Below are 26373 nucleotides of genomic sequence, written 5' to 3' on the forward strand. Positions count from 1 at the left end.
TCACCCATGCTCTCTAACCATCTTTCCATCGAGTACCAATACTCTTTCACATCACATGAATCTGTCCATGTAGTTTCATCTTCACAGCCATTTAAGTCCAAGTCCCCATAATGACGGCAATGCCTCTGACTCTCCCAGCTTCCAATACTTTCTGCACATCCAATCTGGACTCCACACTGCTAGAGCAATTTTCTTAAACCCCAAATACGATACCATCTTTGCATCCCCCTGGTTATTCTTCCAGCATCATCTCGTGCCACCTTCCTTCCTTACATTCTGCATTCCAGTCACACTGAAGAACTTGGCAGGGCTCAAATTTATGCCATTCAATTCCTTGCCTCGGGGCCTTTGAACCTGCGGCCCCCTCTATGAGAAATGCCCTTCTCTCCATGTCTGCCTGGCTCATCCTTCATGACTCAGTTCAACTGAGACATTACCTCATTTCTCTGGCCCCCCGACCCCAGTCTGGGTGGGTGTCCCTCCTCTGTGCTTCCCTGGTGCCCTTGGTGTACCTCAATGTAGCAACACTCACCTTAGACTGTAATTGCTTATTGGTCACCTTCTCCCCACCCACTTGAGGGCACAAGACAAGTTCGTATTCCTCTGGCGTGCCAAAGCTTAGAATAGCATTACCAGACATGGAGCAAATTTTCAAGCAATGCTTTTATGATGAATGAATAAATGAACTAGTGAATGAATGAAAGATATGAAACCAAGATGTCTGACATAAACAGATTACCTCATCAAGAACCAGCTTCTCCTCATAACCCCTCCAACTGGATTATCAGCTTCTATATCTCTGCCCTAGACCTGGAGTTAGTAATACAGAGACAAGGCTGACTTCCTTTTATCAATCTGTCCCCAGCCACATCCACCTGCCTTTTGGACCTGCTTCCTCCTTTCATTTCCCTTGAATCCTTACTTGGGCCATTTCTACAGCCTCCAGGGGTGGGTGTGTGTCTCCCATCTTCCGTCCCTTCTCTCCCCAACGACTCCATCCTCCATGTAACTGCATGAAGGGTCTTTGCTGAACATATGGTGCTGTTTTCCCAGCCCCATGGCCCCACCCTCGCCCTTGCTCTAATTCTCTGCATCTGTGCATCCCAGTCCTACCATCTGTCTCCTGGTGCACATCAAGTTGGGTGGTGAAGAGGCTGGAGGCAGCAGGTGTAACAAGACTGCTGTCTCCCTCCTCTCCCAACCGCCACTCCCAGTTTTTCCCCAGAGAAGCAGAAATACACTTTCAAACCAATCCAACGCTCTCACAGGCTTTTGCTTTAGGATTCTTTCCTCCCGTGAAGTTATTACACTGTATGAAGTATGGGGGTGGTGATGCAGTTTTATAGACTACTGCAGATATTAGCTATGCGTCAATACCAAACACAGCTACCATTAATTACCATTTATTGAGTGTTTTCTCTGCTCCAGAAACATACAGAGCCTGATTTAATTCTTCCGTCAGCCCTGTGAGGTAGTTATCACTCTTATTTTCATTTCCAGAGGAGAAAACTGAATTCTGAAAAAGTGAATGATTTGCTCTAGGTTGTATATTTATTAAATGGCATAGTGGGGATTTGAACCCTGCTTTGTTTGACTCCAAGGACAAAGTTCTAATTGGATAATATATGAGTGAAAAATATTAAATAATATTTAATGAACAAAAATTTATAATATAAACACTGAAGATCAGATTATTTTATCTGTAAACAAAGAAATTTATGCTATCAGAAATGTAAAAGTGATCATTAAAAATCAAGGGAAATTACAGTAATAGAAGTTCTTAACGTGGATGAAAAAACAACTAAATTTTTTGTTAGACATGGAATTACTAGTATGACCTTTAGCCCAGGTATATTCTGAAAGGCGAAGTGTTACCCTCCCAGAAACTATTTCCAGTCTTTTCTGGTCTTTTCCTGAGCTGACAGGCTGGTAGGTGAGCATAAGGGAGTGAGGTCAAGGGGACTGAGTAGCTGGGGTTATTAAAAGAGAAGCTGGAGACAGTGCTTTAACCATCTCTTCTTCCTCTTCCATCTCTCCTTCCAAATGGAATCCCTCAGAAGAGTATGACTTGTGATAACCCTTGAATTCTTTAGTAAAATGCTGCATAAAATTCCACAAATCTTTCTACTGCTGTCCTTAAATGTCTCATGGCAACTACTTCAGCCTTGCATCAAACTAGATAAGATGCTAAATATACCCTTTTCAAAGTAGAAAAACAAAGTGTTTTGTTGTCTTATGGAAGTTTGAAAATGAGTCAAAATACTTCTCTCTCTTGGACCTCTTTCTGCACACAATGGTGAAAAACAAAGAAAAAGAAATTGCTTTCTTGGAGTAGAAGCCTGAATGAATTCCAGCCTCCTCTGGCCCTCCCGTCCTTTCCTTAGAGAGAGAGCAAAGATGGGTGCACTGCTGCAGAATAACTGGATTTTGTGTTTGTCTCATGCTCCTGTGCGCTCAGTCATGTCTACTCTGCGACCCTATGAATCATAGCCCGCCAGGCTTGTCTGTCCATGGAATTTTCCAGGCAAGAATACTGGAGTGGGTTGCCATGCCCTCCTCTAGAGGATCTTCCTGACCCAGGGATTGAACTTGCGTCTCCTGCATTGGCAGGAGGATTCTTTACCCTTGTGCCACCCTTTACCCTTGGGTTTGAGTGAGTGAAGTCGCTCAGTCATGTCCGACTCTTTGCGACCCCGTGGACTGTAGCCCCCCAGGCTCCTCCGTCCATGGGATTCTCCAGGCAAGAATACTGGAGTGGGTTGCCATTTCCTTCTCCAACCCTTGGGTTTGGGGACCGCTAAACTTTCATTCTACTTCATACTAGACCCAATGTACAAAAACAACCTGGATAGCTATGTAAGAGGAGCCCCTGAAAAGACAGGACTCTTCTTAACTGAATCCCTGTTCCCTCTGCAATGATGAAACTATATTAAATGGTTCTGAACTTAAATCTCTGACCCTGAATCAGATCTCACCTTTAACCCCATTCATGCTGTATTTTTTTCCTACTACTGGAAAACCAAGTCATTTGTTCCCAGAAATGAAGTTGGATATTGTCTTGTTCACTAGTCTGGTCAGGTGGTCCCTACAGGAGGGCATTTCCTATAGGGAAATAGAAAAGGGTTATCTCCCAAACAGCCTTCTTTCAAAGGTCGCAAGGAAGGCAGGGCAGGCCAGAGTGGGGGGGGAAGAGTTGGAAGGATTTCCATTTCCTGAGTGGTCACAGAAAGAGTATCATTCAGGGTTTTGCAAGAAGGGCAGCATTGGCTTTGGGGCTGAACAAACCTCCCTTGTATGGATCTACCCTTATTGCAGGACAGTCAGTATCCCTGAGGCTTGATCACTAGAATGCCCAGATGTTTCCATATGCCACAGGGAACAAAGAAACCCCCAGGTGGAAACCATTACTAACCAGCCCCTTTGTTTTACAGTCAAGAGATGTTTACAGAGGCTCAGAGACTTTCCCACGGTTACCCCCGTTCTAGTGACTGAGCTGGGACTAGATGCAAGTCCCATGATTCCTGTCTGCTTTATCCCTCAACCTTGGGTAAGACCCAAATAGCATCACTATTCTGGGTCAGCCAGACCAGTGAAATCCACGGCAGGGTGATTGTTTATTCCCCCTTAGTTAGCAAGACAAAAATTTACTGACATACCCAAAGAAAATGTAAGAACTTTCTATTTCTATTTTATCTCCTCATTTAAAATTTGGTAGGATTTTAGAATGTACACAATATATTAGTAGAGTAGCAGATATATAATTTACAAATACATACATATATTGGTACTCTGGTATATATTCAAATAATTTTTAACTGATGTGTGTGCATGGGTGCTAAGTTGCTTCAGTCGTGTCCACCTCTTTGCAACCCTCAGGACTGTAGACCACCAGGTTATTCTGTCCATGGGATTAAAAAGTGTGGATACCAAATGCTAACCAAATCAGAGGCTTTTACATAGGCAGAGTACCAAAGAAAATATCGGAATTCCATCTACTCTCCCAGGTTATGGAGAAGGCAATGGCAACCCACTCCAGAACTCTTGCCTGGAGAATCCCAGGGACGGAGGAGCCTGGTGGGCTACAGTCCAGGGGGTCGATAAGAGTCGGACACAACTGAGCGACTTCAATTTCACTTTTCACTTTCATGCATTGGAGAAGGAAATGGCAACCCACTCCAGTGTTCTTGCCTGGAGAATCTCAAGGACAGGGGAGCCTGGTGGGCTGTCATCTATGGGGTCGCACAGAGTCGGAAGCGACTTAGCAGCAGCAGCAGCAACCACCAGGTTATTTTGGTCAATTCTTCATTTGAATCAGACTAACCATTTGTCAACCCAATCCTCTGTTTGGTAATCAGTCCAGAAAGTCAATCAGCCAGGTTTGGGTACCCAGTCAGGTCTCATTAACAAGATCTAGAATTGTTAAGTGAGGAAAGAAGAAGGGGAGGTCAGGGAGCACTTCCTGCAGGAGGGCTTGCTGACTGAAATATTTTCTCTCCTTTTCAATCTTTTTCACTTTGGGAGCAGAACTTAAATTACTTCAAACTTTAAAAATATTGCTTTTAACTTTACTCTTCCAGGTGAAATATAAGCCATTTCTTTCTAAATGATTAAAAATTCACCCGTATACCCAGCCTTTGCTGCTTCCACTAGAACCAAGCACTCTCTGTGGGCCTTAATCGATGAGGAAGATGCAGGAAAAATCGACATTTTGATGAAAAGAGACCCCCTGACTCCTGGGTTGGGGCAAGGGTTTAACTTTTTGAAGCATACTTACAAAAATCATCTGATGATCCAATCGTCCCTGGAGAGGAGAAAAAAAAAAAACAACAACATGAAAAGGAGAGGAAAGTAAAGCTTGCAGGAACTAAAATGAACCCGTAGAGTAGCTGCCCTTCTGCCATGTACAGTCAAGGGCAGCAAATGCACACCTTGGCAATGTGAATTCTCTCGAACCCTCACTCAGTTCTTATTCTGCACCAGGTGTGGTGCTGAGGGTTCTATGACCATGACCTTGTTTAATGTCCACAACATCCTTACGCTGTAGGATGATGCAAGTACAGAGGGTCCCAAACTTTTTCTGTTCTCAGGATAAAATAATACTGGATTAGCAGCACCACCAATCCAGAAAAAACTCCCTAACAGTTCCGTTTATTCAATAGTTATACCCCAAAGATTTGGTAGTGGAAGTTTACACAGATGTTGCTATTTCCCGTGCAACATTCAAATATTCCACAAGGCCCCTGTGAGTTTGCTGCAGAGCCCTGGAGTACCATAGTACACAGGCTGGGAACCACAGACACACTACCCATGATACAGACCCTATTCAAATCCCTGTTCTGTTGATGAGGAAGCTGAGACCCAGTAAGGGCACCCAGGAGGTTTGTTATCATACAGGAATCTGAATGCATGTCAGCCCACTCTGCTATACCAGACCTCTTCCCTCCTGCTTCCTGACTCATTGCCTTTATCGCTAATCATCATTTCCTCTCTCCACTCTGTGTATTCTGCAATCCCCGCTCCTCCACCCAAACACACAAGCACAAGAACAAGTATGCACACTTGAGTGTTCAGTCCCTTGGTTCAAATGATTTGAAGTCCCCTGTCTTCTTTGCCTTTTCCAGAAACTGCCCCTGCTTCAAATCTCAGCCCCAGATTTTACCTCTTGAACACCTGTTCCTATACTAATCTCTCTATCTTCAAAACCTCAGTCTGTCTGGTAAGTGGCATGTGAATGAAATCTGGTCTCACATTGCTCTAATTGTTTTATCTAGTGTAAAGGTGTGTGAACATGTACTAAGTTACTTCAGTTTTCCCACTCTTTGTCACCCAATGGACTGTGGCCCGGCAGGCTCCTCTGTCCATGGGATTCTCCAGGCAAGAATACTGGAGCAGTATTGGCATTTCATTCTCCAGGGGATCTTCCCTACACAGGGATCGAATCCATGTCTCTTATGTCTCCTGCATTGGCAGGTGGTTTCTTTACCACTAGCACTGCCTGGGAGACCCAGTGTAAATGTGATTTCCCCAAAAGCTGCCCAAGAACAGCAACCATATGTGATACTGTCCTGGGCAGAGTGGCAACTGTGAACATTTGTTGAAATCAGCAAGGTAATCAAATACTACAATTTGGTAGCATATTCTAACACCTAGGTATAGTTAATGGAAAGAATAAAGCCTTTGAATGTGTGGATCACAACAAATTTTGAAAAGTTCTTAAAGAGATGGGAGTAACAGTCCAACCTTACCTGCCTCCTGAGAAACCTGTATGCAGGTCAAGAAGCAATAGACATGGAACACTTGACTGGTTCAAAACTGGGAAAGGAGTATGTCAAGGCTGTATATTGTCATCCTGTTTATTTAACTTATATGCAGAGTAAATCACGTAAAATGCCAGGCTAGATGAATCACAAGCTGGAATCAAGATTCCCAGGAGAAGTATTAACAATCTCAGATACGCAGATGATACCACTCTAATGACAGAAAGCAAAGAGGAACTAAAGAGTCTCTTGATGAAAGTGAAAGAGGAGAGCTGGCTTGAAATTCAATATGAAAAAAATTAAGATCGTGACATCTGGTGCCACCACTTCATGGCAAATAGATGGAGAAAAAATGGAAACAGTAGCAGATTTTATTTTCTTGGGCTCCAAAAATCACTGGATGGTGACTGCAGCCACAAAATTAAAAGATGCTTGCTCCCTGGAAGGAAAGCTATGACAAACCTAGAAAGTTTATTGAAAAAACAGAGACATCACTTTTCAGAGAGTTTTGTACAGTCAAAGCTATGGTTTTGTCCAGTAGTCATGTACGAATGTGAGAACTAATAAAGAAGGCCGAGTGCCAAAAAATTTATGCTTTCGAATTGTGGTGTTGGAGAAGACTCCTGAGAGTCTCTTGGACTGCAAGGAGACCAAATCTGTCAATCCTAAAGGAAACCAACTCTGAATATTCATTGGAAGGACTGATGCTGAAGCTGAAATTCCAATACTTTGGCCACCTGATAGAAAGAGCCAACTCACTGAAAAAGACCCTGATGCTGGCAAAGACTGAAGGCCAAAGGAGAAGGTGGGGGCAGAAGATGAGATGGTTAGATAGCATCATCGACTCAATGGACATGACTTTGCACAAACTCTGGGAGACAGTAAAGGACAGGGAAGCCTGGCGTGCTGCCGTCCATGGGGTTGCAGAGTCGGACATGACTGAGCAACTGAACAGCAACAACAACCCAACTGCCCCTCTTAGGACAGAATAAACCACAGAAGCTGGGGCTGAGGGCTTCTGAGGCAACTGAGGGGTACTTAAGCAAAAGTCTGAGAATAAAAGCAGCATGCAAAATACAAGCAAGCTGAAGACATGCATCTCTTCTTTTTGAGTCATGAGTGCTCTGGTAAAAATAGCCAGGGCAGGGCTCAGAATGCAGTCTGCCCTGGGTTTACAGTCAACTGTTACTTGCTAATGTATGATCTGAAGAATGTCACTTCACCTCTCTGAGTCTCAGCATCCTTGTCAGGTCATAGGATAGTTGTAAGGATTAAATGGCAAAAGAAATGTAAAGCATGAGGGAGCGTGGCTGGCCGGTGACAGATTCTCAGTAAGTGATGGTTACTCATCACGGATGACAAGTAGGTTTCTAGGTGCAGCGCCCGGCAGGCATTTACTAGACAGGAGTTACAGACACCACCTCCATCACCAGTGCTGTTAAAGCTGCAGTATTCTGGGCACTGATGCTAACTCCTTGCAGAGCAATTAAAAGGGCTCTAGTCTGTAGATTAATTGTAGGAGAATGGAGAAGGAGACAGCAAGTGAAAGAAAAGAAAACAGAACATGCCTAAGGCAGAGAAATTCACCCCGAGAGACCTTGACAGGAAACAGAAGGAAAATAGATGAAGAGCCAGCAGTTGGTTAGTGGAAGGACAGGATGCCGGTTGGAGAAGAAAAACAAACAACTCGCACCATTTGAATATACATTTCCAATTACATCATTTTCTTCTGCATTATGTCTCCAGGCAGTTGAGAAGATACAAATGTGTCATATTTATTTATAAAGCTTTATTGAGATTTAAAAAAAAAAACAGAATTGAATTTTATAGAGAAAAGAAGCAAGGGGAAAAAACAGCTGTAAGGTAGCTGTTTTCTCGCAGGATAAATGGGGTGGACTGAGTCCATGGAAACATTCCTCACATGGCTGCCTTTCTGAGGATAGAGATGTATGTGATGGGGTTATGGCCAAGAAAGACATTCTAAATTCCAAAGGATTATACAAACAGTTGTTATTATTATACATACAGAGGCACACACACACACCAAATTAGAAATCCTTCTGAACATCAGTGAAATGTCACTCACACGGTGTGCTTTTGGGGGGCTGCCAGGATGGAGCTACTCACAGAGGTCGGGGTATCCAGGCCGGGCGGCACACCATAGGACCGCTCCTGCAGGGACTTGTCTATGCCGACCTCAGAGTAAAAGACCTGGAAAAGAGGCAGACATCCGACGTAAGAGCGGAGCCGACACTTCTCCACCAGACCGAGGAACCAAGGCTGGAGCTGCACTCACAACCACAGTGGGTCTTGACATGAGCTGCCTCACCTCTCACACACTAGCCCTTTGTCAGCAAACATCAGACATACCCGGCTGGGGTCGCAAACTCCTAAGCCTGTAGAAGCTGGGAAGAGATACATTGTAAAGTGGGGTAGAGAGGGCCAACCCACCTCCCAGTGTTTTTTTCTGAAACCACCATTCTCTCAGTAAGTCTTTCATTTTCCCACTTTTGCGTCTACCTGTATCCAGAAATACATTTCTCTGCTTTAAAATGACAACAGGATAAGGGCTTGGTAAATGTCTTCTCTCCCTTAGTGAACGGGAGACAGGAGGGAATGGTGGGTCTGGGTTCTCGTGGGGAGTTTACAGCCCAGTGGACAGCTCAGCTCCAGCAGGCTTGTGGGCCTGGGGTGAGGATATATTCACAGAGATTTCAGAATTCCAAGAATTTATCTGAAACCTCCTAACTTCAAAACGTTCACTCATTTTTAAAAACACTTTTCAAAGAAAATATTTTTTAAAAGACCAATCTTTCACCTCTCAGAGGTAGAAATGCATTCTCTGTCCCCTTCTCCACTTTACCTGTCCACCCCATCACTTTCATTCAGGTTTTACATTATTCTGTCCTTACTGACGACAGTGACTTCCCATCATTTCCCATGTTTCTGCTCTGGTCTCCAAATTTGACTGTGGGCAATTGGAGAGCAAGAAGCATGTCTTCCATTGAGTTTATATTTTCCCATCCCTGAACAGAGTCATTCTGTCGTTTTTGAGATTGCATCCAAGTACTGCATTTCAGACTCTCATGTTGACTATGATGGCTCCTCTATCCCTTATTCCTTGGAAGGACTGATGCTGAAGCTGAAACTCCAATACTTTTGCCACCTGATGCGAAGAACCGACTCATTAGAAAAGACCCTGATGCTGGGAAAGATTGAAGGCAGGAGGAAAAGGGGACGACAGAGGATGAGATGGTTGGATGGCATCACCAACTCAACGGACTTGAGTTTGGGTAAACTCTGGGAGTTGTTGATAGACAGGAAGGCCTGGCGTGCTGCAGTCCATGGGGTTGCAAAGAGTCAAATATGACTGAGCAACTGAACTGACTGAACTGAACTGAACAGAGTCAGGACCCAATAGATCCAACTGACTTTCAGGACACTTACAAAGGCCCTTTAAAGGGAAACATCTCCTCTGGTTTCATGGAGGGAGAGTGAGGCTCCCCTAACATGAGAGGGCTGATATCAGGAGGCCAGATCGGGAAGGAGCAATGATGGGAAGGAGGTGCAGTTCCCCCAACACACCCACTAGAGAAATCCCTGTGCCCAGGTACTCACAGTGTACCCCATGATGGGGCTCGGAGGGTGCCTAGGCATCTTCCATTGTATGCTGAAAGCTGAACAGTTCAGAGCATCCAGTATGATATCAAGAGGTGGTCCAACCTTGCCTGCTCCAAAACAAAAGAGATGGTGTTAGAAGTTTCATGCATCCCACCATGAGTACACTTAACACAAGATGTAAGAGTGTGTGCTTACAGATGGAGAGCATACTGAAAGATGATTCCAGAGGCCAGAAATGCAGAAAGCTGTCTAGTAGGCCACTCCTGTGTCAGCTGACTGCACCAGACCTCTGCGGGCCCCTCCCCATGGGGCAATGGGAGGGAAATCAACTCAGCTACTGCCCACAGTCCCTTCATAATTGCTAATATCTCAAGGACCAGCAAAGGAAAATTCAGGATAGCATAGGCCAAGGAGGGTTTCCCTGATAGCTCAGCCAGTAGAGAATCCGCCTGCAGTGCAGGTAGCTCCTGGCTGGATTCCTGGGTTGGGATCCCCTGGGTTGGGATCCCCTGGAGGAGGAATAGGTTACCCACTCCAGTATCCTTGCCTGGAGAATCCCCATGGACAGAGGAGCCTGGTGGGCTACAGTCCATGGGGTCTCGAAGAGTCGGACACAACTGAATGACTAAGCACAGCACATGTAGGCCAAGGAGTGTGGAATATTTTAAAGCAAGATAGTAATGGTGTTTTTTTTAAACTCAGTAACATATATGTTTTACTGATATGTTATATAGATACATTTGTTTATATAGCTCATATATTCTTAATGTTGAATATTTAATAAATGTGGCTTAGTGTAGTCATAAAATGGGTTTAGGAAATTTCAAACATTTTACTGTATTCTTATCTTAAATAATTTTATGGTTATAAATAATAAAATTTACGTTTATAAGAACAACATATGCAGATTTCAAAATTTAGAAAACACAAACAAAAAACTTCCATCATTCAGAATTGAATCCTGCCATCACTGTAATACAGTATTTATACCTTCTCTTGATTACATGGAATTTTTTTAAGATATATAGATATATATACATACAGACATATTTACATATTTTACTTATATAATGTATATATAATGTTAATGTTTTATTGTGCTCATTGTATATAATATGCACATATACTCAATATATTCCTGTTATTTCAATTAGTATATATAATACACATATACTATAAAAACTGATAGTATACATTTACTAAAAAAATTTTTTTATTTCTGTATCAAGTGGACATTAGCTCTTCCACTTAATACATGTGCCATAATTTACAATTTATCTCATTTTACTATTGCTGTGCTTAATTTCTTTCTGATATTTTGCTATTTTTAAATAATGCTCCATGAGGGCAGAAACTAGGTATGTCCTGTTCAGAGCACAGAGACTAATTAATGGAAGGGCTCGACAAACACTCCTTGAGTGAATGAATATTCTTCAGTTTGATTTTACACTTACTAATATGTCCTGATGATCTTCCTTTTTAGTGACTATCTATAATTCTCTAACATATCAGTTGGGATAGTCTCTGTTGCTGCTGCTGCTGCTGCTAAGTCGCTTCAGTTGTGTCCGACTCTGTGCGACCCCATAGACAGCAGCCCACCAGGCTCCCCTGTCCCTGGGATTCTCCAGGCAAGAACACTGGAGTGGGTTGCCATCTCCTTCTCCAATGCATGAAAGCGAAAAGTGAAAGTGGAGTCGCTCAGTCGTCTGACTCTTAGCGACCCCATGGACTGCAGCCTACCAGGCTCCTCCGTCCATGGGATTTACTCTCCACACACAGATATCTAATGTGTCTATTTATTGGGTTACTGCCGGGCCTTCCATCACCATTGTTTTCAATAACAGAAGCACAGGCCTTTCTGGGGGACCAGGTTACAGAGGTCCAGGGCCAGCAATCAGCAAGAACTGCCATGGACACCTCCCACTGCCACCACTGCTGCTACTCAGGGATTTGGCCTTCAACCCTTCTCTGGCTCTGGCTTGGTTAAAGATTTAAAGTCCCATCTGATTGGCCAAAGGATCAGAAAAGAAATATCGGTTTTTTTCTGGTTTCCCAACTGGAAAAGGACAGGATGAAAGGAGTCTTGGAAATCGTTCTTCCACCAAGCCTATCTACTGCATAGGAGTCTCTCTAAAGGAGGACAGGACCTTAGGAAAAGAGTAGGGGTGGTGAGATAGCCAAATCCTCTGGTACTCAGAGCATGCACATATATTAACTTTACTCCACTGATTGACATTTGGTCATTTCCCAAATTTCACTGCTGAAAATAATGCAAAGAAGAACACCACTGTGTGTGTGCATGCCTTTTCATGCACGTGTCCAAGCATTTCCAAGATGGATAGCTATTAAAAATTATGAGTAAATGCATCTTAATAGCTACTGACTTGCTCTCCAAAAAGGATTAAATAAATGAATCTTGAAGTACATTCAATGTTTTCATTTGGGTAAATCGAGTAGAACTTTAGTGTCTAAGACATCATTTTTCAACCTCCACTCTACTGACATTTCAGGCGGTGTATTCTTTGTGCAGACTCTCCTTTTAGAATGTTGAGATGCATCCCTGGTCTCTATCCACTAGATGCTAGTAGCACCCACCCATCATAGTTGTGAAAACCAAAAATATCTCCAGACATTGCCAAATGTCCCGTGGTGGGCAAAAATGACTCCAGCTAAAAACTGCTGATCCAACAGAATGCATATTTTAAAGACGTTTATGTTAGTTGCTCAGTCATGTTTGCGTCTTTGTGACCCCGTGGACTACAGCTCACCGGGCTCCTCTGTCCATGGAATTCCCCAGGCAAGAAGACTGGAGTAAGTAGCTATTCCCTGCTCCAGGGAATCTTCCCAACCCAGGGATCAAACCTGGGTCTACCTGTATTGCAGGCAGATTCTAATGTAGCCAAAGTTACATCTAGAAAATTAAGGAATTTTAGAAACTTATGGAGGTGTATGAGAATGCCCAGTATAAGACACACATCTTCACCAGATCTGATTGTTACTTTAAAATCTTTGTTACATTGATAAGAAAAAAAAGAAGAATATTTTAATACCCTCTTTGGCTATTTTTCCTCCTCCCTTAATGTGTCTCATACAGTTTTCAATCAGGTTGCTGCTGCTGCTGCTAAGTCACTTCAGTCGTGTCCAACTCTGTGTGACCCCATAGACAGCAGCCCACCAGGCTCCCCCGTCCCTGGGATTCTCCAGGCAAGAACACTGGAGTGGGTTGCCATTTCCTTCTCCAATGCATGAAAGTGAAAAGTGAAAGGAAAGTCGCTCAGTCGTGTCCGACTCTTAGCGACCCCATGGACTATAGCCTACCAGGCTCCTCCATCCATGGGATTTTCCAGGCAAGGGTACTGGAGTGGGGTGCCAGTGCCTTCTCCATCAATCAGGTTAGTTTTCTTATTATTCAGTGATTGAAAAGAGCTCTTAATATGTTAAATATCTGAATCATTTACCTATATTTTTTCCTATGTAGTTTTATATTTAGGCCAGGCTGTACTATTATCTATCACTGGCCAGTTTTATTGCTGAGGTCTATGCCAATGAAATCTCAAAAGAAGCCAAGAATGGGAGGAAAAGATGGCAGAAATGATTTACAGAACCCTCATAGACCACAGAATAACCAATAAGCACAATCTCATCCTCAGTTCAGTTCAGTCACTCAGTCATGTCAGACTCTTTGTGACCCCATGGACTGCAGCACACCAGGCTTCCTTGTCCATCACCAACTTCTGGAGCTTGCTCAAACTCCTGTTCATCAAGTCTATGACGTCACCCAACCATCTCATCCTCTGTCGTCCCCGTCTCCTCCGTCTTCAATCTTTCCCAGCATCAGGGTCTTTTCCAAGGAGTCAGTTCTTCGCATCAGGTGGCCAAAGTACTGGAATTTCAGCTTCAGCATCAGTCCTTCCAATGAATATTCAGGACTGCTTTCTTTTAGGATTGACTGGTTTGATCTCCTTGCAGTTCAAGGGACTCTCAAGAGTCTTCTCCAACACCACAGTTCAAAAGCATCAATTCTTTGGTGCTCAGCTTTCTTTACAGTCCAACTCTCACATCCATACATGACCACTGGAAAAACCATTGCTTTGACTAGACGGACCTTTATTGGCAAAGTAATGTCTCTGCTTTTTAGTATGCTGTGTAGGTTGGTCATAACTTTTCTTCCAAGGAACAAGCATCTTTTAATTTCATGGCTCCAGTCACTATCTGCAGTGACTTTGGAGCCCCCAAAAATAAAGTCTCTCACTGTTTCCATAGATTTCCCATCTATCTGCCATGAAGTGATGGGACCAGATGCCATGATCTTAGTTTTCTGAATGTGGAGTTTTAAGTCAACTCTTTCACTCTTTTCTTTCACTTTCATCAAGAGGCTCTTTAGTTCTTCTTCACTTAGATCCTAGGAATAGCACTGCTGTCTTTAATGGAGAAAAATTACAATCGATCAAGTTGGGCTACAGTCGATCAATGAGTGGGAAGCAGTCCTTGTATCCTTTGTGTATCTGCCATGGTTCAGGACAGAAAACTCTCTAGGTGTTTTAAGCAGAAAGGTGGTTACAAAATTGGTAGAAAGACTAGAGGAGTGGAATTCAAGAGTCTCTATTAGCTCTGTTTTACAAATATGTGAATAAATAAAGGAGAAAGAGAGAAAGATACTAGCTAGAGAGATGACAGCTAGCTAATTCACTATAGTGGTGATTCAGGACCAAGAAGCTTCTGCCTTCACACTTGACCCTGCCATTCTTGTTGCCACAACTGCCTGCAGAAACACAGGGAAGTGGTGGTGAAGCTTGGAAAGATTCTTGTGTTTTGTTGGCCTTTCTTGGCAGGAGAAACAGCAGCCAGGAAGTGGCCTTCCTCCCACTCCTGCCTCCTGTTAAGTCTCAAGAGTGCATCTAACCATACTGGATATAATTTACATGCAGAATACTGCCTGCAAGGCACTCTGGGAAATATTTTTATTCCTCCAGCTTTGCATTACAATAATGATGCCTAGAAGGAGGGTAAAATTGTTACTGTTGAACAAGCCAGTCCATAGGCTCTATGACATACTGGTACCTTAAGAAGCCTGAATTCCAATATAGTATCTCTTTTACCTTCATATTCTCTAGGAAAGTGCTCAAATCAAGCCCTTCTGGGACACAGACAGGTATGATTTCTATTTTATTGGTATAGTCTTCCATTTATTTAATCTTCCACATACCTAACGAGTATGTATTGAGTTCCCATACATATCAGGCACTGGCTTAGTCAGTGAGGCTACATTAATGGTACAGAGAGACAGAGGACCGTAAACAAGTTAGCAGGACATCACAGCCTGGTGTGAGGAGCATAAAGGGAAGGATGGAGCACTTTGGTGGCACATAGTAAGGAGACCTCTGACTCCACCTGGCAGACTAGTAAAAATTAGACAAAGTGAGGATGGAGAGGCATCCCAAGCAGAGTGAGCAGTATACACTTTTTTCAAAGAGTCAGGGGAAGAACCACATAATATTAAATATATCTGCTGGTGCTCAGTCGCTAAGTCATGTCTGACTCTTTGCAACCTCATGGACTGTAGCCCGCCAGGCTCCTCTGTCCATGGGATTTCCCAGAATACTGGGGTGGGTTGCCATTTCCTTCTCCAGGGGATCTTCCTGACCCAGGAATTGAACCCGCATCTCCACATCTCCTGAATTGCAGGCAGATTCTTTACCAGTGAGCCACCATGGACACCCAGTATAACCCTAGAGGCCATAACTGAGTGGATGCGGGTAGTGACTGAGAAGGACGAAAGCTCCAGGGGTTCTGCCTTGGGCAGCATAGGGGAGAGGTGTGGGCCATCCACTGTTTAGGAGCACAAAGGCAGCTTTGACTGCTACTGATGTAGGAGGTGTGGTCATCAGCAGCTGGTGAGTAAGAGGTGGCCAGGTCAGACATTTGGGGCAAATACCAAAGCTATCCTAGTTGAGTCCAGTGGTTAAAGACGGGAAATCACATTAGGGAAAAGAATTGAAAATCGGATTTTTTTAAAGACAAACCTTCCTAAGTTTAAAAGAAGTAAAGAAATCAAAAGAAAAGTGATGGATTCCACTTCAGAAAGCTTCATTATGCTTTTCAAATTTCACAAAATAAAAAATCAAAACAACAGATCAAAGGGTGAACAATTGCAGCAAAATGACAGGCCAAGGGATATCTTTATTATAAAACTCATACATATTGAGAAAAAAAACATATCCAGTCCCTAATAAATAAAATATGAAGAGAGAACTCACTAGAGAGGAAGTATAGCTGGTAAATACACATGGCAAAAGATTCCATGAGTATTCCATTCCATTCCATTCCATTCCATTTGCTAGTTATCAAATAAATATAACTTCTTAAAATTGAGATGTCATTTTCACCTATTAAATTAGCCAAAATGTTTAAGTGATAGTAACTCATGCTGACAAGACTACATAAATGTGCTGGTCTCAAAAAATTACTGATGGCAGGATAAACCAGCACAGGCATTTTGAAAGGCAATTTGGCAAACTGCGGTACTATCCATAAGTATTTTTCTTCCCTTGGACTCTCAGATGTAGGATTACAGTCGGCCATGAGGAAGGAATACTAAGAGAAGGCTGCTCCCATGAAGATGTTCTTCAGAGAGTCATCTGTGATGTAGAAAAATCGCGAACAGCCTAAATATCTAGAAATAGGGCAAAAGTTAGCTTCTGTTCTTCCCTCCACTCCTGGCTTAAAAACCATGATTCTTTAGTTTCTAAATCCACTGCTATCTGTCCATGTGCATTTTGGTTCTCATATTTCATCACTTCTATCTTCTGTCTGTTTCTTTTTTCTCCTGCAGGTTAATGCCTTTGCCCCAATTTACAAGTATTGCGGTGGGGTTTTGGAGGGACCAGTAGTAAATATGCTTTTTCAACCCACCATGTTTCACCAGAAATCAGCTAATCTTTGTAACAGTATGGGACAGAGAAAGAAGACATTATTCCTACTCTACAGATGAAGAAACTGAGATCAAGAGTCTGTTGATATACGATCTCATCAGTGGGGCAGGAGACAGAGACAGTAAGTAACAAAGAAGAGAGGATCTTCTTCTCTCTACCCCTTAAAGTTTGTGTACTTGGTGATTGGAAGGACTGATGCTGAAGCTGAAGCTCCAATATTTTGGTCACCTGATGCAAAGAGCTGACTCAATGGAAAAGACCCTGATGCTGGGAAAGATTGAGGGCAGGAGGAGAAGGGGACGACAGAGGATGAGATGGTTGGATGGCATCACTGACACAATGGACATGAGTTTGAGCAAACTCCAGGAGATGGTGAAGGACAGGGAAGCCTGGTGTGCGGCAGTCCAGGAAGCTGCAAAGAGTCAGACACAATTTAGCGACTGAAAACAACAGCTCGGTGATTATGCCCACCTCCTCTGCTCAGCTCCACTATACTCTCTTCCCAGGCGCTCTCATCTCTCCTCGTCATATACATATGTACTGGTGCCCCCCAAGTCCATGTCCCCAGGCCAGCCCACTCTCCCAGAGGACAGGTCTACGTACCCAGCTGCCAAGTGCACCCAGATGTTACGTGGGCCTCTCAAACACAACACCCAAACTAAATCCATCATCTCTTTAACCTGAGCCCCTCCAGTAATCCTTGTTCAAGTACATGGTATCACCATCCACTATGACCTTCAAAAACCTGGAAGTCACGCTCAGCATCAAATTGATCACATGGAGTCCATGCTCTCCTGTTCATGGAGGCCTCAGAATCCTCCTCAATCCACCGCCTAGAGCAGCAGCACCACCTGTTCAGAGCTGCACATGCAATGGAACCTATTCGCCACTTGTCAAGACTTCCCCAGATGGCGCTAGTGGTAAAGAACCTGCCTGCCAATGCAAGAGACTCAAGAGACTCCAGTTCAATCCCTGGGTTGGGAAGATCCCCTGGAGGAGGGCATGGAAGCCCACTCCAGTATTCTTGCCTTGAGAATCCCATAGACAGAGGAGCCTGGCGGGCTACAGTCCATAGGTTGCAAAGTGTCGGACACGACTGAGCGACTTAGCACACATGCTTGCAAGACTTCCCTTAAGGTTTCTCTGGCCTTTCCAGACCCTAAAGAGTATAGTTACCCCCACTCAGCTTGCTCAGCCTGCACCCTCCTCAGAAGAATGTGTGTTAATAAACTATTACGCCAATAAATGGAACTTTTTTCCTGCAAAGCAGTGGAAGGCCACAGGACTGATGACTGTAAATCTTAGGAGTAGGAGGGCTGTATGCAGGGTCACCTTGTCATAAGGAAGCAGCAGAGGCCTTGTCTTAAGGCACATTTGTATTGTGAGCACAGCATTTCTCTCTTTGTGTGTTTGTTTGAGGTGTCCTTGAAGGAAGGGCAGGTCTCCAGCTGGGAGCCGTCTGAAGCTGTATTTGCAGAGTCAGCACAATATTTACACAGAGATTGTAGGATCCTTGGAGTATCCATATAGGGGGCAGGTTGAAGGCAGGAGCACACCACCCAGTGGGTCCCTCTGAGCTGGAGATAGAGTCCAGGCAAGTGGGGGTGGACCTGGAAAGGCCAGAGAAACCAGCTGGGAAGTCTTGAGGCTTGGCCTAGTACCAGTTTTGAAGATAAAGGGACATCGGAGTGTGGTCCCCACCAGAATGAGCCGATCAAAGTATTTCTCTCAATCTCTTCTGGCTGGAAAAGTGAAAGATTAGAAGGGAAACTAACGAGATGGGCCTCACATCTCTCCAACCGGTGCGTCACAAGGAGAATGGGTCCTATCATTGGACAGGGCAAGTCGAACCCAAGCTACTCTCTCCAAAAACTCTTAAGGAAGCAAAAAAACTTTTGATAATTCTTGGAACACTGAGTTCCTCTAGGATTTTATCTATTATGGTATAAAAACATACCAGTGCTTCCTCAATATTAAAAAAGAAATCAAAGTGGTAGGTCGCTAACGTGGAATAAACAAGATTTAAGCAGTTAAATACAAAAATAACACTCATATTTAACCAACAATGCTTAGAATGTTGGATTATATATTATACAATAGGAAGCTAGTTTTGAAGAACTGTAGCCTTTTAAACTAGTATAATGCATTTATACAATATATCCGGAAGCTGTGTTTTTGTAAGCTAAAAGCTATACTTCTTAAGAGATAAATAAATAAAAAAGTGTGTTTCTTTGCCATGAGGGAGCTCTATTCTTTACAGGGGCTTTCTTCTTTGGAAGTTTTTCAAAACTGTGTTACGATTTTGCACTAGAAACTTCTGAATGATTAGGTCATTTTCTCATGGTAATTTTATTTCATAAAATACTTTGACTTCCTGCACAAAATTCATCTCTGATTCAATTAGCTTTGTAATCCAATTCATAAAAACACTCCAAAATGCAAACAAAAATATCATCTGTGACAGAAATACATTGCTCTCTTTTTAGTTATTTGACTTACACGGAATGAACCAAGTAATATTCACTGATGCAATGGAAAGTGCCCAGACTAACTAAAAATAATCAAGAAATTCTGAGTAGGAATAAAACCTTATTTCCATCTTTTTGAAGCTTGCTCCAACCATTATTACTAAAGCAAGCACTATGAATATGTAACCAGGATCTGCCACTAGAGCCACTCTCAAGGTGATGCCTTCAAGGCAACACTAAAAATGTAGGTTTAGACACAGAACAGTGTTTGTTCTAGTTACCTGGGGATGAAAAATTGTCACACACTGAGGAGCAGCACAAAGTGTTTTCCAGAGCCCTTCTAGCCTCTTTTTGTGGGGCAGTTACGCTTTACATCAGGCTTCCCTGGTGGCTCAGACGGTAAAAGAATCCACCTGCAATGTGGGAGACCTGGGTTCGATCCCTGGGTTGGGAAGATCCCCTGGAGGAAGGCATGACAACCCACTCCAGTATTCTTGCCTGGAGAATCCCTACGGACAGAGGAGCCTGGAGGGCCACAGTCCCTGGGGTCACAAAGCATCAGACACAACTGAGCGACTAAGCACAGCACATGGTCTACATCACAATCTTGCTTCCCTCTGAAATCTACCATTCTAGGATGTAATTCCAGAATATAATCCACAGCACCAGAGTATAATTCCAGAGAGTAAGCCACCTTTCCAGAATGTACTTCACCCTTGCACAACGCCTCGGTTTACTCATTAGCTAACCACCGGGCTGGATTAGATGGTTAGAGTCCCCCCTACTCTGACATTCTACTCCCCTAAATACCACATGGGAACATCCCCAGAACACGAAAGGTAAGAGGAAAGAGAATGGCTCAGAGCAGTTCCTGGTACAGGTAGACCTAGACAGATGTGGGCCTTGCTTTAGAAGAACCAGTATGGATCCTCTTTTGGCCACACCGGGTACCTTGGCTTGAGTGTGTGTCCCAGGCCACGATGACACGCCTGTAAGAGCCTGGGGCACCTCCACTTGCGGACTGCATCCTGAGCACCCTAGACCCTGGGTTCCCTGCCCAAATAGTCCTGAGCATGTGTCCTGGTCTTCAGTGGCCTCTTCCCTGGGTCTGCTCTTCTGAGGGTGACCCATGCTGCTGGTGTGTGCACCCTCAGTGACAGGGTGGCCAGTGGGTTGCTGTTTGCCAGGATGGGTGGTGGACGGAGCTGGGGTTGTTGGCTGGGGTGTCCACATGTGTGCACAGGCACAGCCTTCAAGGAGGGACAGAACAAGAGGAGCCCCAGACCAAGCCTTAGGGACCAGTCCTGCCACGCTGCTTCTTTCAAAGTAAAGCTCAAGGAGTCTGAGAAATCTAAATTTGAACCTGGTCTTCCAAGTCATCATGAAAGTATATTGGTCAGGGCGGAAAGAGAGAAAACTGTATCTAGTAGTTTACTTAGTGAATGGATTGTAAGTTTTTACAGGTGGTATGGAGGTGTCCATTTGAACTCTTGCTCTGGATGCACCAGCAGAGGGGCAGGCGCGCCTCCAAGAATCACACTGTTTCATAAAGGGGGGTTCAGCTGGGTTCATAAAGGAGGGTTCAGCTGGGTTGTGAGGGGATCTTGCAAAGGAGTCCTTCCGGCCCAGCTGGGGCCTTCTGGAAGAGGGAAATTTACTGCGAGCCTCTAACAACATTCTTGAATCAGAGATGTGGATGCACCTAGAGTCTGTCGTACAGAGTGAAGTAAGTCAGGAAGAGAAAAACAAGTATCGTATGTTAATGCATGTATGTGTACTCTAGAAAAATGGTACTGATGAACCTGTTTGCAGGGCAGGAATAGAGACACAGACGCAGAGAACAGACGTACGGACACGGGGGCAGGGGCATGGGGTGGGACGAATTGGGAGTGTAGGACTGACAGATATACCCTACCATGTGTAAAACAGATAGCCAGTGGGCAGCGGCTGCAGAGGGCAGGGAGCACAGCTCAGTGCTCTCTGATGAACGAGATGGGTGGGATGGGGTAGGGTGGGAGGGAGGCCCCAGAGGCAGAGGATATATGTATACAGATAGCTGATTCACTTCGTTGTATAGCAGAAGCTAATGCAACATCATAAAGCAACTACATTCCGAAAAAAATTTTTTAAAGGAATCAGTCAACAAGCCGAGCATAGCACAGATGCCAGAAATGGAGAGGGATGCTGGAGAGAGTGGGAGCACCCCAGAGCAACCTACTAGGGTAACAACTAGATGATGGACTTCAAGCCTCTGCTCTCCCCTAACTCCAGGTGTGTTAGAGAGGGTTAAGGCAAAAACCAGCTGTTAAGTGCCTACTGTGTGCGAGACTGCCCTTGTGACCCTTTGCTGTCACTGGTGGGAGCTCACTTCTGACCACATTAACCAAGAAAAGCAAGTGGAAGCTGTGAGCCTCTACTAATCAGCCGCCTGCTGCCACACACACCTGCACATATATGCACACATGTACACATGCATGCACTTCCTCCCCACCCCAAGCAGAAATCCTTTAAATCACTTCACAGTGATTCATTATTAACAATGATTAAATGCTCAGATCTTTTAACATGGGGGAGGACAAAGAAACTTAGACTATGAAATTTGACAAAAGCATCTGGACGAGAATATAGAGAGAAGATTTTAAGCTAGAAGTAAATTCAAAGTGTCACTCAGTCACGTCTGATTCTTTGCAACCCCATGAACTGTAGCCCGCCAGGCTCCTCTGTCCATGGACTTCTCCAGGCAAGAACACTGGAGTGGGTTGCCATTTCCTTCTTCAGGGGATCTTCCCAACCCAGGGATTGAAGCTGGGTCTCCTGCATTGCAGGCAGCCACCAGGGAAGCCCTCAGAAGGGAGATTCAAGTTCATCTAATCCAGCAGTTCTCTGAGGTTTGGGAGCATCTGAATCACTCCCACAGACTGGAATAACAGATTGCAGGTCCCACCTGGAGATTCTGATTCTGTAGGTGAGGGATGGGGCCCATGAATGTGCATTTCTAACATGCTCTTGGGAGATGCCAATGCTGCTGGTTTTTAAACCACAGTGTGAGAACCACTGGTTTGCCCTAACCTCTGATTTTAATGATGGGGAAGCTAAAACTCAGAGCAGCTAAGCATCGTGTAAGATCTCAGCAGCTGGTGAAGAGAGGACACTAAGATCTTGATCTGCTCAGTCCCTCGTCAGATGCTTCGGAGCATCCAGCAGCACCTCCAAGTTTCACAAAGCTGTAGTGGCTTTCAGTTGGAGGCTGGCCTCTGATCAGGTGTGCCAGTAACTCTCAGCTCCTTTGTTGTTTCAGTATAATCACATTCCCCTTAGAGGGCATGTCAATGGTGGTGGTTTCAGGAGGATGCCCCTATAGGGTATTTCAAAAATCTCTGAATGTCTGGGTCCAGGACACTGATGCATTGAGTTTGAAGAAGCTGTGCAGGTGGTCCTGATATACACCTGGCTGAGCCCCACTGTGAGTTCCATTCTTCCAGGTAGTCTCATCCATCCACACAGTGTCCCCAGGCACCTGCCTGATGTATCTTTTCAAGCAAGCTCTGCATATCTAACTGGATTTCTCAGCCTTGATGGCTCATAGACACTCCAAACTCCAAAATGTTTTAGTTTTAAACCATCTTCAGTCTCCAAATCTCCTCTCCCATGTTCCCCACAATCCAAAAATCGGGGAGCAGCTTTAGCTCCTCCCTCTATGTTCCAGATGGAGCAACCCACACCCCCTGCACACTGCCCCCAACAGCCCATAGAATGTAAGTTCCATAAGGGCCAGGCCTTTTGCAGTCAGCCTTTAATCCCTGGCACCTATCGTAGTCTCTAGAATATAATAGGCAGTCTGGAAATATTTGCTGTCTGACTAACTAAATGATTGATCAAATAAATCCACATCTTCCTTCTAGTTCTACTGCCATGACCTCAGTTCAGCCTCCTATCAAACTCTACTGACATCCCCAAATTAGCCATAGTTTGTTCTCCCGGATGCCCAAGGTACCACAAGGACCACAAGAAAAAAGAAATCCCAGTTGGCAAGAGTGGCTTGCCACTCCACCACTAGACCCCTGTCTTGGTTGGGACCAAAGGCCATTTACTCGAAATCAGACCTGCTGAGGCCTGTGGGTCATTCCCAGTCTGTGGTCTAAAGAGAATGCCTCATTCAACCAAGCGCTAAGCAGCAAGGGTCTGCTGCAGGAAATAGGGTCATCTTTCCAAGAGGGTATAGAGGGGACATTGGGGAAGGACCAGCGTGCTATTTGCTTTTACTGTGAATTCTCCCCATTCCACAGGCCTGAAGCCACAACCATGCAGGAGGTCCTTGTAAGGGCTGGGGGTGATGATGTCTGCAACCAGCCTCCTATACAGTCCACTCAGACGACTTCAGAGAAAATGGCCAGTGTCCACAGAAGGCAACCCTCCCTGCAATTCCTCTGCCTCACTGCTAGATGAACGGACTTTGGGCATTATTGTGACTTCAGTGGGGGTCTTTGTGAGAAAAAAAAGAATCCCCATTAAAACATCACAGTGATTGTTGCTGCAGGCAAAATCCATAGGTGAAGGCAAACTTTAGTGGGGGAAACTCTGGTAAAGAGAATACTTATAGGGGCTTTCCTGGTGGTCCAGTGGTTAAGAATCCACTTTGCAAAGCAGTGGAAGTGGATTTGATCCCTGGTCAGGGAACTAAGATTCCACATGCCTCCGGGTGACTGAGCCTGAACACTGCAAGTACTGAGCCAATGGGCTCTGGAGGCAGTGTGCCGCAACTGGAGAGCTCGCATGCCGCATCGAAAGATCCTGCATGTGCAACTAAGACCCGACACAGCCTGGAGTGGGTAGCCATTCCCTTCTCCAGGGGCTCTTCCCAACCCAGGGATCAAACCCAGGTCTCCTGCATTGCAGAAGAATTCTTTACCAGCTGAGCCACAAGGAGAGTCCAAGAACACTGCAGTGGGTAGCCTATCCCTTCTCCAGCGGATCTTCCCTACACAGGAATTGAACCAGGGTCTCCTGCATTGCAGGCAGATTCTTTACCAACTGAGCTATGCGGGAAGCCCAAATAAACAAATAAATATTTTTAAAATAGAGAGTACTTACAAAGAAAGCCTCAATGTAGCGCGTCAAAAATATCTACTAATGATGTTTCCCTGGTGGCTCAGCTGACAAAGAATCCTCCTGCAATGCTGGAGACTTGGGTTCGATCCCTGGGTGGGGCAGACCTCCAGAGAAGGGAATGGCTACCCATTCCAGTATTCTGGCCTGGAGAATTCCAGGGACTGTATAGTCCATGGGGATCACAAAGAGTTGGACACGACTGAGTGACTTTCACTTATTTCTTTCAATGACCATAGTGGTTTCTAACATGTGTCCACAAAATCTTTAATATTCTTCCTCCAGGAGGTCGAACTTAACTTTCCTCCCCTTCAGTGTGGGATGGATTTAGTGGTTCACTTCTAAGAAATAGAAGATGAAAGGGAAAAAATGGTAGCTTAACGCTGGAGAAACCTGGAAGACACTTTAACCACGTGATCAAGGTTAACATCACCAGTGAGAAGTCATGTTGACATCATCATGATTTGGTGGGATATGAAGGATAATTCATTTCTCTAGTATGCCTGCCAAAGATGCCCAACCCCAGTCTAATCATTAGAAAATATTAGACAAATCCAAATGGAATGACACTCTACAAAATAATTGATCGGTGTTCTTCCAAAAGGTCAAGGTCATGAAAGACAAAGACTGAAAATAGTCCACAGACTGAATGAAACTGAGGAGATATGACAATGAAATGCAGTGTGCTACCCTGGATAGATCCTGAACAGAGAATAGTCCACAGACTGAATGAAACTGAGGAGATATGACAATGAAATGCAGCGTGCTACCCTGGATAGATCCTGAACAGAGAAAAAGACATTCGTGAAAAACTGATTAAAATTTGAATAAGGACTGTACACTTGTTAGTAGCATTATAGGGTTAGCCTTGATAAATGTACCATGGCCACATAAGATAATCGTATCATGGGAAGCTGAGTGAAAGACATATGGAAACTCTACCATTGCCACAACTCTTCTGTAAATTTAAAATTAATCCCAAAATAAAACTACCAAAGAAAAAATGTAGATCCTTCCCTTTTTTTTTTCATTATAATCCCAGAAAGGAGACCCTTTTCAGTCCTGCAGAGTCCCCTTCCCAGGCAAGACTGTCTCCCTGCTGGAGCAGAATTGTCCTGAGCCCTGAAAACCAGCAATGGAAAGCTGGTTATCACCCCACCCTGCCGACTTGCGGGGCCTGTGCAGCCACAGTGACTCTGAGAAGAGCAGCTTTCACGCTTCTTCCTTTCCTCAGAAAAAGGTTTCTCTCCTGTTTCCTCCTGCCAGCACTGGCCCTGCACCGTATGGCAGCCCATCTGGTTGGGGTCTCCAGGCTACACCTGCTTGAGAAGCAGCTTCCGCCTTTCCCTGTGAATCTGGCGCCTGCAATTTTCAAGGTGGTGGCAAGAGGCCTTTGGCCAAAACTTCATCCATGGCTTCTTCCTGGTAAAGCCATGGGGTTAGTAGAACATGAAGCTTATTAATCAGTAGACTGGATTAGCTTGTATGTGATCACAAAAAGGTTTAAAATGCCTTGTCCTTCAGGGAATAGAGATTTTTAAAAAAAATTTATGTAGACCATTTTTTAAGTTTTTATTGAATTTGTTACAATATCACTTCTGTTTTATGTTTTGGTTTTTTGGCCACGAGGCATGTGAGATCTTAGCTACCCAACCAGGGATCAAACCCACAACCCCTGCATTGGAAAGCAGTCTTAACCACTGAATCACCAAGGAAGTTAGGGAATAGAGAATAATAGTCATTTCAAAACAGAAATGTAACCAATCACCTCCCCTTTCCTAAAATGCTGGAAATCTTAAAGACAGTAGTTTCATAGTTTGGGGATATGAATTTGCTAAAGATGATAATGGCTATAATTTGCTGATCACTATCTCTAAGCCTGGCACTCATCAGCACTTTACAAAGAGAGTCCCTTCCTCCACTTCCAAGCCCATAAGTTATTTTTACACAAGTAGGGAAAGGAGTCCTCCTCTGGGCAGACACAGATCC

General features: G+C 44.3%; 1 protein-coding gene across 1 annotated transcript in view; it reads right to left on the reverse strand.

Annotated features, from left to right (window-relative positions):
- EGFLAM (EGF like, fibronectin type III and laminin G domains) overlaps positions 1 to 26373 on the reverse strand; it is a 193776-nt gene that overhangs the window by 115777 nt on the left and 51626 nt on the right. The window contains exons 2-4 of the mRNA XM_027520064.1: positions 9876 to 9985; positions 8385 to 8468; positions 4775 to 4801 (exon numbers count right to left, since the gene is read on the reverse strand). Coding sequence (XP_027375865.1) covers positions 4775 to 4801; positions 8385 to 8468; positions 9876 to 9985 — 221 coding nt within the window. The remainder of the gene's footprint in view (positions 1 to 4774; positions 4802 to 8384; positions 8469 to 9875; positions 9986 to 26373) is intronic.

The sequence above is a fragment of the Bos indicus x Bos taurus genome, chromosome 20 (assembly GCF_003369695.1).
Source record: "Bos indicus x Bos taurus breed Angus x Brahman F1 hybrid chromosome 20, Bos_hybrid_MaternalHap_v2.0, whole genome shotgun sequence".
In the NCBI taxonomy this organism is placed as follows: Eukaryota; Metazoa; Chordata; class Mammalia; order Artiodactyla; family Bovidae; genus Bos; species Bos indicus x Bos taurus.